The 16,270-nt window shown below is 40.1% G+C and overlaps 1 protein-coding gene across 2 annotated transcripts; it reads left to right on the forward strand.

The window, feature by feature from the left end:
• The first annotated feature begins 1,130 nt into the window (after positions 1-1,130).
• Positions 1,131-7,163, forward strand: LOC141629545 (organic cation/carnitine transporter 3-like). 2 transcript variants are annotated; one of them, XM_074442527.1, is made up of 2 exons: positions 1,131-1,372; positions 5,362-7,163. In XM_074442527.1, the coding sequence occupies exon 2, from the start codon at positions 5,377-5,379 to the stop codon at positions 6,904-6,906; it is 1,530 nt and encodes a 509-aa protein (XP_074298628.1). In that variant the 5' UTR covers positions 1,131-1,372; positions 5,362-5,376; the 3' UTR covers positions 6,907-7,163. The 2 variants fall into 2 exon arrangements, with proteins under 2 accessions (XP_074298628.1, XP_074298632.1); XM_074442531.1 differs by having other exon boundaries at positions 5,385-7,163.
• Positions 7,164-16,270: the final 9,107 nt, after the last annotated feature.

A 16,270-nucleotide genomic window follows, 5' to 3' on the forward strand; every position in this document is an offset into this window, starting at 1 on the left:
AGTACACGTTGACTTACTAACAAAAAAGTACATTTCGATTTCGCAACCCACTTTGAACAAACATATGCATGAATAAGTTTTAAGAAGAATTATAATCTGTATTAACTACCCACTTCTCAAACTAAATTCTTCCCGATTTTAAATCTTACCACAACATGGATTATTTCACAATATGAGTCAACCATTTTACATTTTATCTTAAAATCTTTTATTTATAGTTGAAAAAAAAATTGGTCTCTATTTTCCTTCCCTTTCATTAAATTTTTGTATTAGAACAAAATTTTAAGGAAACGTCTTGATAAAACCCGTGCATTGTACGGGTCACAAAACTAGTTAAGATGTTAACTAGAGAAGGATTTAAATGCAGTTACTCTTCTCTCTCTAAAAACTCTAACTCTAACCTTTAAATTCATCAAATAGGGGCTACCATTTACCAATTTTGGTGGAAGTAAGCCCAAAATTTTCCTTTTTTTTTTTTTACTAAATATCTATTAATTATATGAAAATAACTCTTGCCTATCCTTTATTGGGGATTTGTCCTCGCCTTCGTGTGAGTTTTTTGTCCTTATCTTGTGTGAGATTCGTCCCTTTATTTGAGAGGTTCAATTATGTGAAAGATCACTGTTCTTATCTGTAGTCATATGGTGTTGCAAATGGATATTTGATTATTGCGTACGATTTGTGAGATCGGACAAGATTCATCTCTTTCAAAACTTTATTATCATATCTATGGATCCCCTCATAGTTGGCTGTATGAAGAAACAACGGTATTTTAGAAAGTGGTGTGCAAAAACGCTTTTATCTAATAACGATTTTGGTGTTAGGAAGAGTTTATCTTATTTGTTTTTTTACAAATTTCTATTCAGTTAATTTTGAATTTTGTTGCAATTCTTGTAAGACATATTTATCATTATTAATGAAATTGATCCTTTTACTAAACAAAAAAAAAAATCAGAGAAGGATTTAAAAAAAAATTATTTAAATAATCGTTCGACCAAAAAAAGGTGAAGATTCTCCAACATACATCGTTCTTATTATTCTATTTTAAAGATTTCAACACTGCCGAAGTTGGATTACTAAAGCGACTTTAGATGTTTTGGATGTTAGGGCAATAAAATATTTACCGTCATTTCATAATAATAATCGAATAATAATCTAAGGAAGTGACCTTTGTAGATTCCATATTTAAGTATTAGCAACTAATTAATCAAATACGCAATTATGCACCAACGAAAACATTGCAATCTAAAACCATACATGTCCGAATGATTCATAATCATAACCAGTAATACGAGCGCCTACAACGATCATCAAGATTAAGGCAACCATAATCCCGGACCATACTAAAAGTCTTGTTTCAAATTGTCACACTGTAAGTTCAATTCAAATACTTCATTTAGTTAATGTGTCCTCTAACTAAATAATTTTGGCTTATAAATCATGTTTATACTTGTTTCATATGTATAATTGCATGTATAAGGAAGTCATTTAGACGAAGCTCGACTAGTCATGACTCTTGAGAGTGTGTGGCTCGTATATGATATAGCTCGAGCTTTGAGCTCAACTCTAAGTGAGTCCTTGAGCTCAAAGCTTAAGTTTGGATTGTATGATGTATAGCTAGGGTCATAAATAATTTTGCTCACCTCTCAAGAATCGCGATGCTAGTCTGGTCAAATTTTGAGCTTTACCTGACCGCGAGCCGCTTCTTCAAAATCTAAGCTTGAACCCAAATAAACCCAATACTTCTAGTTCCATGGCTCTAGTTCCCTCTTACATTTCGTGGGTTCACTTCAGTGGACCGTACAGATAAATGTATAAATTTGACCATCTTTATCGGTTGGGCAAGGGGGGAGTTCGTGAGTAGGTCTGGGCAAATAAAAAAGGAAAACAAAATAAAAAGCTTGAACGAGTAGCAAAGTCGGTCTCTGCAGACCATTTGGAACTAGTTTTAGCTTTCCTTTTGTATGCTACGTGGCAATAAGGCATTGGATATGAGAGTTTAATAAACAAGATAAAAGAAAATTCTTACTTCATTTTATTAAATCTAGACATTAAACCAAAAATTTAATTACAACAAAATTATTAATTTTTTATGCTCTACAATGACTACAAATAGAGACCACATGTGATATATTTTAAAGCTCGTTTTAATTTTATGTGAAAAGTAGGTTAATGTAAGGCTTGATAAAACATCGAAAATAAGAACAAGGGCTGCAACTAGGTTAAGGGAAAGAAATTAATAATTTAATGCAGGAACTAGGTCTACAAGACCTACGGATAAACATAGTCGTACTACAAACCATCATTTAGTAAGCAGTTCTCTTCTAAAGTCAATGATTCGAGTTCTAAAATGAAAGGTTTTTTTTTGTCAAACACAACCTTTAAAAAAAAAATTCTTCCAAACACTACTTTAAAAAATAAATTTTGTAAAACACAACCTTTAATAATTTTTTTTTTTTTTGTCAAACACGACTTTTTGGTCGAAGGACTCAACATTTTACAATGGGGTAACTTTCAGTCGATGTTTGAGATAGCAAACGACTTGGACTCGTTGGAAAGATGAAAATACAAGCTTTTCAGGGGTTATCAACATGATGGTCAAAGGTGGCCTTATGTGGAGTCTATTGATGTGTAAAGTAAGGCTTGTCGAAGAAGCTAGATGTAAAGCGAGTGGTGATAGGGTTTTTCGTGGGTCTTTAAATTGGGTTAGAGTATTTTTTTTGGTCTGAAATTTCATATGTAGGTAGAGGGGAGTGTAAGGTAGGTCGTAGTTGTGTTTTTTTTTATGGTTGTTGGTTGCAAGTGGTGGTTTGAGATGAGTGAATTGATCCACGAAAAAAAATCCTACTTAGACTTTCTTCTAATTGTTTTTTACCTTCAATTTAACTCCCCTTGAACCACCACTTGCAACCACCAACCACCACAAACAACACAACTAAGACCTACCGTGCACAGTGGCGAATCTAGGATTTCTAGAATGAGGGTGTTTAATAATATTTACACCAAAAAGAATAACAGCAAAATGTCATTACTCGAATAACTCTCAATACAATTTATGCTAAGGGCGTAGGGGCAATAAAATACGACAAGTTCTCTCACGTTGAAAACTATGTAGTACACCATTACATTCAACGTTGATATGACCATTATACTGACTTACTCCCTCTGTCTAAGTTAATAGTTTACCTTTACTTTAATTTCACCTTACAAAATAAAGCAAGTGTAAACTATTCACCAAGACAGAATGAGTACTACTAAAGAATACACACAAACAAGTACACAATCACTCGACATAATATAAAGAAATTAAAAATTCCGATTTTTCAGACCTTCAACCCGAGAGGCTTTAGTACATGAGTAATTATAATTTGGGACGCTCTCATGTCGTAAGACGATTTATTTGTATAAAAATTACTCTTTCATCGATACTAATATATTATTCAAATTTAATAGAAAATGATCGTCTCATCTTATATATTCTAGAATTTGTGTTAGTATATATACTCCGCAATTATAGAGAATTCTTATATAAAAACTTTTTTCTCGTTTCTTAAGGAATTCCAATACAAGTACAAATTCATTTTCATCTATGTAACATTAAATAAGTGGCATAGTGGTTGGTTATTCATTCAATTAGCAACAATGCCCAGGTTCGATTCTTCCAAACTACATTTTGCTGACAATTTTAAATAAAAAAATTTAACCAAAATGTATATGAAGTAAGAATCGAACACAAGACCTTCAATTACATAGAGCATATTTCTTACCACTGAACCACATTACGTATTATGCCTGTTAAGGGCGCTTAAAATATTTATTTGTAGGTTTGCAATTTTTTCCCCTAAACTATCTTAATTTTTATTTTATAAATTAATGGGGGTAAGGGTTCACCCCCATCACCCCCTATAGATCCGCCACTGACCGTGCACTCCCTGGCCCTTTACCTGCATACCAAATTTCAGACCAAACAAAGCATCATAACCCCATTAAAAGACCTACTAAAAACTTCAGACCACCCGCTACTCTCTCCGACCAGCCTTATTTTACACATCAATATACCCTACATAAGGCCACCTTTGACCATCGTGTTGATAACCCCTGTAAAGCTTGTATTTCCACCTTTCCAACGACTCTAAGAACACCTCAAACCGACCATCGTTTGCTATCTCAAATATCGACTAAAAGGTTATCCCATTGCAAAATGTTGAGTTTTTCGGCCAAAAAGTCGAGTTTGACAAAAAAATTTTTATTAAAGGTTGTGTTTTACAAACTTTTTTTTTAAAGGTGGTGTTTGGAAGAATTTTTTTAAAGGTTGTGTTTGACAAAAAAACCCAAAATGAAAATTTGAACTTCAAATCTTTCAAGTAAGTCTTATGTTATATACTCTCAAAATAAATTCTTGTAAGACTATGTAGTAATAGGGTAACTAAAAGTCATAAAATAGCTAAAAAAAAAATATAAAACGACTAACTAAAATATGAATATAACAAGCTGTTAAATAGATATCAACATTATAAAAATGGGTACTAATTAAAAAGTGTCATAAGTATCATCAACGAGATATGGAAATAATCTGTATATATAGACTATAAATGGATCCCCCTGTTTAAATAAAGTAAAACTTCCAAAGGTCTCGCCTTCAAGCCCCACCATAAGCAATATTTTGGGGGTTTATGGTCCGAGTCTATGACTTATACTCGGGGTTCCTTTGTCATCCAAAAAAGTGTGACATTATTTTATAGAGTGACGCGATCTTGCAATAAATTGAAGTGTACTTAAACTAAGGTTTGCCTGGTGCTCGGGCTCAAACGCATAATATACTTCAGCGACGGCCTAAAAAATTAATCCGTCCGTTTTGGTCAATTATTATCCTTTCGTTTTGGCATAAAGACCAAGGAAAGAGGAGGGAGGCCAATTACTAAATGACAAGTGGAACAAATTGAGTATGAATGATCAATTTGTTCATAAGTTCATTCTCAAAATAGAAAGGAAAACAATTGACCGAGACACCTAAAAAAATGGAAAAGAACAACGAATGACCGGAACAAATGGAGTATCAGCTTGGTTATAAGTCTTACAAGTATAATAATCACACATGAAATAAGTTTGCATTATTTTTTTATATGCTATACTCTTATTTACTACGCCATCACTTTTGTACAATAATCATACATGAAATAAGCTTGCATTTTTTTTTATATTTTCTGTAATAATCACACAAGAAATATGGTTGCATTGTTTTATATGATGATATATTTACAACTACAATAATTCACATAACGTTTTTCATGTAACCTCCAAACCCTTAATAACGACAGAGATCGAACTTGAAATATTCCATCTTTATATTAAAATTTACAGAGCATTTTTCCATTTATGTCAAGGCCGATAGAGATGAGAAACTCGAGCGAGGCTGCAACTCCGACATCAATGTCGGTGGAGGAGATTATCGAGGGCAGCCTTGGAAAGATGACGTGCAGGCAGATTCTGCAAGCTATACTTGCTTGTATTGCAACCATTTTCGACAACCAACAAACATTGATCAGCGTCTTCACTGACGCTCATCCACCATGGCATTGTACTAACAATCGCGAATGCACCGCTTCTTCCAACATATGTTCTTTACCACGAGCTGACTGGGCGTGGACGCGCAATAAGCACACTACAATCATATCCGACTGGGATCTCCAATGTGCCACTTCATTCACTAAGGGCTTACCTGCAACTTGCTACTTTTTCGGGTGCTTGTTAGGCGGCTTTACGCTGGCGTCACTAGGTGACTCATCACTAGGACGAAAGAACCTTTTGGTCATATCATGTTTGACCATGTCTATTGCAGGTGTCGCCTCTGGTCTTGCTCCAGGTTTCTGGTGGTATTGTGCAATTCGATTCATTTGTGGGGTTGGAAGAGTGTCAATTACAGTTTCTTCTCTTGTCCTCTTATCTGAGAGGGTCGGGAAGAAGTGGCGAGCACAAATAGTCTTGCTCGGTTTCATATCCCTCACAATCGGTTTCCTTTCACTCACATTCATAGCATTCCTCGCTCGAAACTCTTCTTGGAGAGACCTTTACTTCTGGACTTCCTTTCCTGGAATTTTATACGCGGTATTGATTTATTTTTTTATGTTTGAATCTCCTAGATGGATGTTCTTGCAGGGGCGACAAAACGACGCTCTCAACATACTTAACAAAATCGGGTCTACAGATCATTTGGCAAGAAACACGCTTAAGGTTGAACAAGGTCTACCGGGTAATACTAATACGAATCCGTTCTCTTCAATTAAGATTTTAGTGAAGAAGAGATGGGCTATACAGAGGATGATAGTCACAATGGTGCTTTGTTTTGGAGTGGGAATGATGTACTTTGGCATGTTATTAGGCGTTGGACGCTTAGGCCGAAATGTCTACTTGAGTTCATTTTTTAATTCTCTAATCTCTCTACTCGCCTCTCTATTAACGTATCTATTTTGGATCCAACGATGCAATAGAAGAAGCTCGGTTTTGGGTTTCTGTACAGTAAGTGGGGCGACAAGCATCGCTTCCATAATAGTAGGAAAACATCACAAGATTATTCAGGTGGGGTTAGAGTTGATAGCTCTCTTTTGTGCTGGTATGGTTTTTAACATCTCGTTTATGTACGTGGTCGAGTTGTTTCCAACCTGTGTTAGGAACACTGCAGCATCATTGGCGAGGCAAGCTACGATCTTTGCAACCATATTTGTTCCTGTTTTGGTGGTCATAGGCAGAAAAAATGATATGTTTTGTCCGACATTTTTCGGAGTGACCATCGTCGTATGTGGGCTTTTGGTTCTGACTTTGCCAGAGACAAGAGGTAAGGTGTTGTGTGATACCATGGAAGAACAAGAAGTTACAGCTAAGGATTCTGGTTTTTGCGGTTGCATTTAATTTTCAAATTTCAAGTGTATTCCCATTTCCCACAGGCCACAACGATTTACTTGAACAATCTTAATCATTACAATGTTGTAAAACACTATACACCAATTGTGCTCCCAAAACATCTACCTATTCCACCAATTTCAGTCTTTCAGAAATCCAAGAGTCTTGCTTGTGACGGTCTTTTTAAAGAGATCTCTCACAACCCCTTTTTTTCTTTCTTCTTGTCCTCTCAATTGCCCCTTTGTCTCACGTCTATTCAAAGTGACGTATTTGGTCCGTCATAAATGAGATGTGTGTTCCGAAATAGTCTCTCCGTCCCGACCATTTGTTTACCTTTACTTTTGATACAAAGATTAAGGAAAAGGAAGGAGACCAATGACAAGTAGAAAATAATGAAATTAGACGATGAAATAGCCCATTAAAGGCATGCTGAAAAAGTAAAGAAATGAATAAGATACCTTAAAATAGAAATTGTAACAACCCCTTCTTACCCGGCCAAGGTAATTGGGAGATGTTACCTTCTCGGTTTCCCGAGGGGGTGAATCGGAGTTACAATAAAGAAACATTTATTATAAATGACAAATTTAGTGATTACAAACCATTAACTAATGAATAAAATTCAACTCATGGCTACTATACTCATTTAACTAGCTACACTCATTTCGTAACTCATCAAGCTCGTTCTGTCTCCCGCGTACTATCCAACAATCTGTACCTAACCTGCTCCCCATATGACCAAAGGATATCATATAGATCAACACAGGCCACCCCAAAAGAGACAGGTGACAAATACACAGACACAACAAACGTCAGTTTCAATAAACAAATAAAAGATGACACGACTCAAGTGTGAACATGCAACATGACTACTAATGTGAATGAGACGCTATCAAACCACCACCACCACGGTACCGGGACACGCTCAAACATACCGACGACCACACTGGTACCGGGACACGCCCAGACATACCAACAACCACAAACAGAAACCGGAACACGCCCAGATGTATCGGAGCCGAAAGCCAACCGGATCTCCAGCCATACATCGTGTCTCAACCACACGAGTCCATCCGTGACTCAAGCCATTAATGTGCACATCTCTCTTGGAGTGGGAAGCTCCAAGAGACGATTTAAGTGTAAGACGGTCTCCCAACCGTCTTCCAACTATAACAACAACAACTGTGACACCCCCATACTCCAAGTGCCTTACCAGGACCACTCAGGTATAAGTACGTCACCATCTCGGTTTCCCGAGGCAATGATAATCAATTGAGAATAACGAAACGTAATTTAAATAGTAATAAAGTTTAAGTGATTACAAATCCAAAACCAAACTGATAAACGTACAATACAAGTTCTCAAAACCAAAAGTCTAAACAACTGAAATATGACAGTGGAAGACTCTAATCAGCTCGTGGTGACACATCCCAGCTAGCCCAAATGCTTCTAGTCAAACCTGCTCAACAACTGCTCACCATCCCCGAATGGATCACCACAGTTTTACAAAACAAAGACGGGGTCAGTACTAATCACACAATACAATCACAATAAGCCAAGTAACAAAACAGCTCAACCGTCACATCAACCCAAACTTCATAATCAACTTCTCATTACTGGCTACACACTAAAGTGTGTAGCCCTGCCAGAGTACCCATCGCAACAGGTACTCCACACCGCCAGTGGGGGACCGCAGCCGTTCCCACCTAAGCCCCGCTCATCTCCATCGAGCAATAAACCCAAATCCATTAATGTGCACATCCCTTTTGTGGCGGGTTCCACAGAAGGCGAATTATGGGCGTAAAGCCACTCCCCAAGTGACTCCACTCAGCTAGGGACGCACCCCGAAGATCACAGACAGATACAATCCACAACAATCAATAATGATAAAATCCAACAACCGTCACAATATCAACATTATACGTTAACAACAATCATAATCAAATCACCAATCCACATCATGTGACTGATACTGAGTAGGGAAACCCTACCTGGAATGCAAACACACACAGCAGACGATCTTAGCAGCTGTCTCAAAACCTCTCCTCTACGAATCCTCAACCAACCACATAATCATACAATTACTACATACACAACTAATCATAAAAACCCCCAATCCCAAAATTAGGGTTTAAACAAAGTCAACCAAATACTATAAAATTGGTATGTAGGACTTACCCTTGACGCAAGGATCACAAAGACACAAAGAACAATGAAATCCGACCTCTCAAGCTCCGGGATTTGCCAATAATGCGGATGAAGAGAACAACGTAGTTTCAATCTCCTTTTTGAGTGTATTAGGTTTATAAAAGTGTTTAATAAAGATGACGACATAATATATATATACTAATCCGCATTATTAACAAAACCCGTCAAAACATAACCCGTTAACCGAGCTACTCGATCGAGTAAGTAACGTACTCGATCGAGTGCCCCTTACTCGGTCGAGTGCCAAGGCTACTCGATAGAGTACCCTACAGGCAGAATACTGTTTCGTAAAACTAAACTCCCTTACTCGACAGAGTAAGGTCCACTCGATAGAGTACCCAGAGACTCATAAAACCGTAGTATTACAATCTTCCCTTCTTAAAAAGAACTTCGACCCCGAAGTTCAAACCACAACAAAACAAAAACACACTAACCCTCTCCCGACACAACAACAAAAACAAAACTCAACATAAACTCCCAAAACATACGTACCAACCAACTCAAACAACTACTAACTATATCAAAAGCAACACAAAAAGATGCAAAAACTCTTCGCGATTATCTCCTACCCCCCTAAAAGAAACAAGGTTACGTCCCCGTAACAATACATACCTGATAAAAAAGAAACGGATAACGCTCTCTCATGGCCTCCTCTGCCTCCCATGTAGCTTCCTCAACCTCATGATTAGACCAAAGGATCTTAAGTAAGACTGTCTCACCATGTCTAGTCTTCCTAACCTTTCGGTCAAGAATCTGTTTAGGCACCTCAAGATAAGACAAGGACTCATCTAACTCTATGTTCTCCACCTCTAACACACGTGACAGATCACTCACATACTTCCGCAGCTCAGATACATGAAACACATTGTGTACCCTATCCAAAGCAGACGGTAAAGCCAAACGATAAGCAACCTCTCCAACCCGGTCTAAGATCTCATATGGTCCTATGAACTTCTGACTCAGCTTGCCTTTCTTCCCAAATCTCATGACCCACACATAGGAGACACATTCAAAAGAACCTTGTCCCCAACCTGAAACTCTTCTGTGGACATGGGCCACGGGGGCGCTTGGAAACAAGCGTTTGCATTTGTGGAGTCGCCACCAATTTATTGTGGAAAATTGGAAACCGTTTGAATACCTCGTGCCATGTCAAGACACAAAGTAGTGACATGAACACCAAGAACTCGTTACCCTTAGCATTCTATGTCTAGAATGACTCTCGTGGATGCCAATGAACACGGATGTTCACAGAGATCTGGAGTAAGGGGTGAGGGTACGTATTAGGAAGCTCTTTTGATCGAACACCTAATCCCGCCCGCCTCGATAGCGGCCTCTACTAATGATTAGGGAAAATCGTCTATACTCGATATGTTGAATGTTATATGCATGCAATGCAACATCCATTAGATTAATCCTTACATGTGAGAATTAACTAAGTCGGTTATCATGTAATTTAGCATACAATTGGGTCAAAGTAAAGATTTAGATTGATTACATGTGAAATATACAAACAAACAATAATAATGCAATAAAATACAATGATTAAAATTACATGTGGAAGCATACAAACAATGCGATAAAAGAAATACAATAATGCAATAGATAATTACAATAATTACATCGGGTTCAATGATTTATGTCGAAAATACTTTCAAAACGGACAATTTGGGAAAAAAAGAATAAAGGAAATGAACGAACAGATTATTAATGATAATACGATTAATAGTTAATTACATACGTAAACTAATTAAATTAGGTCAAGGCAAAACGGGAGTTCAGAGACAGAAATCAACCTGGAAGAGGCGCAACAGTTGCTGCGTCTGTTCCAAGGCTGAGTTCTGGCTGTGAAGCCGGAACTGCAAATCGTTAATATTCTTGGGTGAATTTAATGATTGATTATGATATACGACTCGGATGAAAGTGATTTAATACATTAATTACATGTGAATGAGTCATGAAAGCGATAAAACATGGATAAAACCGAATAATATGAATTAATTACATGAATGAAAGATTGATTAGTGACACGGGTGAACTAAATAGGTTAAACATGACGAATTAATGAAGAACTAATGACGGATACGACAATAGACAGATGGAAATATATCAAAGGTCGAATCCCAGAAACTCGATATGAAAGAATCGAATTTCTACAACCCGGATTGATTTTAATGACGAAAACCCGCAAATATTGGATTACTTGGGATTTAAGGTCGGGAATTAATGATGAATTACAGGATAACAATGATTAATAATATGTTAAAGTTATTATACTTAAAATTATCGTGTTAAAGAAACAATGAACAATTGAAAACGAAACAAAACGATAGAATTATCAAAAGACGGAGGAAGAAGAAAGGAAGCAGGAACTGCGGCAGCCTCACGAAGAGGCGCAGCAGGTGCTGCGTCCCTTCGAAGAGGCGCAGCAGGTGCTGCGTTCCTTCGAAGAGGCGCAACAGTTGCTGCGCCTTTTCTCGACGTCTGTCTCCTGATAATCCGTAAAAAAGGGTTTTAAACATGGTTTTACAAATCGGTTTTTAGAAGTACTTTCGACATAAACCTTACATTAATGATTACAAAAAGTAAATAACAATAAATAAAGAAGGATTTACACCCTCAGACTTACATGTTTGACGAAACGAGATGAACTAAGTTTACGATTAGTGATGCTCGACTCGAATGTAACGAAAGTGCCCTCGTAAGAGGAAAACGATTAATATTGATTAAGTTGATTATTGTGGAGTTGGTCAAATTGGTCGGTCATGCAAAACGAGGCTGGTACTCCGAAGGATCCGAGCTTACGTGGTCGAAAGTTCAAGTACGTAGACGCCAAAAAGTAAGAACGTGGTCTAGAATTCAAAGGGAGAAGAGAAGGGCGGACACTCGCGTGAGAAATATGAGGAGCGAAGGCTCCTATTTATACTAATCACGTGGAGGAATTAGGGTTTTCGGAGAGACTTTGGAAGTGAATCTCGAAAAGATATGAAAAGATACGAAAAAATACGCAGAAAAAGACCTGGGAAGAGGCGCAGAAGGCACTGCGTCTCTTGGAAGAGGCGCAGCAGCTGCTGCATCTGTTCCCAGGTGGTTTCCTCCTGCGGAAGAAAGATTTCCGTGTTTAATTTATGGAATAACGGATTAACCTTATTTTTCTTAATATATAGTGTGAATATTACGGGAAATTATTTACCAAAGATTAAAAGATTGTGAAATATGGAATAGAAATATCCGGAATATTCCAGAACATTCTGACTCGGGATTTAGCGGTTATCAGAAAATGAAGACGGTTTTAGGCCTGGACTCCAAATGTACTCTAATTACTGTCAAAACGACCGTATCAGCACGTAGATGACAATTAAGAGGTAGACATCAGTGTTTGAGCAATCACTTGATGATAAACTTACGAACTGTCACAAATCGTTCCGCGTACCAAACGTGCGGCCCAATCATCACCGGGTGGTTTGCGGGAGGTGCAGAAATGAGGTATCTATAGAGCCCCCACTTTAACTGAGGCTTGGACAAGGCGAAAGTCAAAGTATAGCCATCAGGTCAATCGAATATTACAACCTGACGACTATGGCGACGCGAGGCGGCTCAAGGGGTCTGAGCCAAGGACCTGTCGTCGGGAACATTTTAAAGTCTGTCGACTATCGGGGAGGGTCGTTTAAAGTCCATTAGACTACGTAAGGAAGCTCGCCAGCCATAAGATGAGACCATACCTGAAACTTCTTTCTCGAGATGCTTCCGGAGTTGCGTAGGAGCTAAGGGTAAGCGTATGAGCTAAAGGTAAGCGTAGGAGCTAAGGGTAAGACTTAAAAGATATATAAGGATTGTGTTCTAGGGTGTGGGACCCTAAAGGAAAGCATCAACGGAAAGGAGGCCAAATATAAGTTCGACCTAAGGGGTAACTAAGGCTCGAGTGTAAGAACTCTGCCGGTCTAGGAACTTCTGGAGAACGACACCTGTATCGCACTCCGTGGGGAAACAAGAAATATCGTGAGTAGCAGGACACAGGCGGGAACTGCTGGGAAAAATTTGCTTGGGTCGTCTTCAAACAAACTTCAGAAGAACTTGAGAAGGACGATTGTATGTCGTGAACTCTCGTTGGGTAAACCTTATCGGGAATTCATCTCCATGTCTCGAGAAGGATTGTCTATCCGCTTACTCTCGCTGGGGGAATATAATGAAGGCGTGTCGAAACACCTGTTAAAGAATACCTGCTCGTTGTGACAAGCAAGGTGTTGGAAGCAGTAAATAATGTATGATAGTCTGCAATTGGCTTAGAAGTGCGGGTATGAGCGAAGAATAATCGTTAAACGGACCAGAAAAGAAATAAATGGCATCGGGGAAGAGGCGCACAAAGATGAGCCCACAAATAACGAATTCATAACGAATTTTTGAAAATTCGTATGAAGGGAAGTTTAGGAAGAGGTGCAGCAAGAGCTGCGTCTCTTGGAAGAGGCGTAGCACCTGCTGCGTCTATTTCTGAGGGTGTATTTCCTGCGTAAAAGCGCGATGAAACAGGGGCTCATTTCATTCGTTTCGAAACACAATTCCTCAATTTCTCTCTCAAATCTCAACCATTTCCGTTAAAATTTGATCCAAAAGCTTGCATTTACCATGACTAATCTAGGTATATATATCATTCTTGCATTAATCTTCTATAATGGACGAATTGGATCGACAAAATTTAGGGTTTTCAACCCTAAAATGTCGAAAATTTGGGGCTTTTCCCCCAAATGATCTTGCCTTGTAAAATTGACCTTGTAAATGGCTAATCGGTAGTATAAGGATCATAACCATGTATTTGTTTCGAATTTTCGTTGAGTTTTGGGCATTTGAGTGAAATTGAGACGGTTTCACAACTAAACCGTAAATTGCTTCGAAAGTAGCCTTAAGATTGCCCCTTTGCGATGAAACTTGACATTTGGAATCCTTGGATGATGGGTAAACTTTCTATCATCTCGAAATTTTGGTTTGTAACGGCTTTTTCAGGACACTTTTCTAGGGCATAATCGCCGTTATAACGAAATGCTGTCGAAATTTCGACTCGAACCCATGACTAGGCTTCAACTTAGGCTTGAATTAACCCAAATTACCACATGAGTGATTAGGTTTGTGGGAATACGGCCAAATATGGCGAGAAAAGAACGACTTCGGGGCTTCTAAAACTCGAAAATTCCCTAATCAAGGTTCGTCGTCACTTGACGCGGCCTACAATTACTTTAACGTTGCAGGTGACGAGGCTTCTACTTCTGGGAGAGCTCCCATGGACATAGACACAGCCGTCGATGCTTCTCGTGCTCTTGAGGAGGCAGTTGTTGAGGACGAGGTGGAGGAGGAGGAGGCCCCGAGGCGGGCCAACGTTGGGCGAGGCGGTCGTCAGCTTAGGGGAGCACCCGCGTGGGCTGAGACCTGGGAAATCAGACACTTGTTTTAGGCCGCGGAGGGTCACCTGTCCTATAGGACGGTGAAGAGCTTGGTAATCTTGGATTCATCACTCATCATTCATCTTCTTTCATTTCACTTGCTCATATCTTTTCCAATTTTATTCAAACTAAAGATAGATTCTGTTTCAAATCACAATAGGAGGCCGGGAACATCAGATCGTTCTCGGGCTACACGACGGCGATGGAGTGCTACGAGAGGCTGTCGGCGGAGGAGCGAGCCATGATCGAGCGGGGAGCATTCGGCGCCCTGGTGCAGGCTTGGAGGGATATCGCGAAGAGGAAGCTGCAGGCTAACCTTAGCCTGGTCCGCGCTTTCTTGGACCGATTCTGGGATACGACTTCCACTTTTCACATGCCTTTTGGTGAGGTGGGAGTCACGTTGGAGGACTACGGCATGATTTCTGGTCTGCCGTGTGGGACCGAGGCGGTGGAGTGGCCGGAGACTGCCATGAGGGTGGACTCGGTCGAGGCTAGGAGGTTGATCGGCTGGAACTTGGCGCCGAAGGCTGCTGCAGTGCCTGGTTTGGTGTCTAGTTCTTACGTCCGAGACTACTTTGCGGGGAAGACCCCGGCGCGGGTGGTGATTGACGGAGAGAGACGGCTCCTCCTCCTGTCTGGTGACGGAGAGGGCCCGTTTATGGCTTTGGTGGTTTCGTCTTTGATCTACCTCGGAGATAAGGGAGAGAGGTCATCGACGAAGCTTCTTCCCTTCCTTTCTGACCTGAGCTCCCTAGGACGTTGGGACTGGGTCACTGCTGGTTTTGCGGTCCTCATCTGTTTCATGAGGGCCATGGTTCGTCCGGAGTTGATGGAGAAGGGGACTTCTCCTGGTGCTGTCGGCCCTGGACTACTGTTGGAGGTATGAATCTTTATCTTATTTCATGAAAGATCATTTCCTTTTCTCATCGAACCACGAAAGATCGTTATTGACTATCTTGCTTCACAGGCATGGGTGTACTCCTACTTTCCGAGCCTCTCGCCCAAGAGGACGGAGCCGCTGGAGAAGGCCTATCCCGTTGTGAGGTTTTGGGTGATGTGTCGCATGAGGAGCAAGCGTTCCTCTCACGGTGTCTACCGGCGGGACGTGAACGCTCTTCAGCTAGACAGCGTGAGCATCTCACTTATATTCATTTTGCTTCTTTATTACTTTTTACCGATCATAAGAATGATTTCTTGCTTGTCTTTTCCCAGTGGGTGCCCAGGCCTTGGGCGGAGTACGCTGGCGGTCCTCCTTTCGTGGCTGAGGTCCTTCGACCCAGGAGCTCGAGCCGGTTGCTGCTGAGGACGTCGATAGGTCCTGTGTGGTACTTGGACGAGCTCTTGGCTCGTCAGTGCTCTCGGGATGTCTTGACGGTTCCCATCGATCCTCCTAGGACGATGTTCAGGGAGCCTTCTGAGGCTGAGAGGGAGGCTGACTTGGCTGGCGTTGGTGGTGACGCCCTTCTGCTTCCTGGTGAGGACTACTTGGCGTTCCTCTACGGGAGGTTGGCGTACTGGCCTGTTGTGGTGAGCATCTACTCTCCTTATGACCATTTCGAAAGCATGATGAATGATCATCGATTAATGGCAATCCTTTGTCTTTGCAGGAGGTTGAGGCGGCGGGCATCGAGCCCGCAGAGTACCCTGAGACCCTCGAGTACACTGACGCGACCGGGAGGACGACGATCTTCGAGCTGCGTGACTTTAACGTGGCTGTGACGGATGCTGGCTTGGACGAT

Source organism: Silene latifolia, chromosome 2, assembly GCF_048544455.1.
Source record: "Silene latifolia isolate original U9 population chromosome 2, ASM4854445v1, whole genome shotgun sequence".
NCBI classification, from domain to species: Eukaryota; Viridiplantae; Streptophyta; class Magnoliopsida; order Caryophyllales; family Caryophyllaceae; genus Silene; species Silene latifolia.

Bases quoted from the DNA above. Each gene is read 5' to 3' on its own strand.
- LOC141629545 (XM_074442527.1), top strand. From the start codon at position 5,377: ATGTCAAGGCCGATAGAGATGAGAAACTCGAGCGAGGCTGCAACTCCG.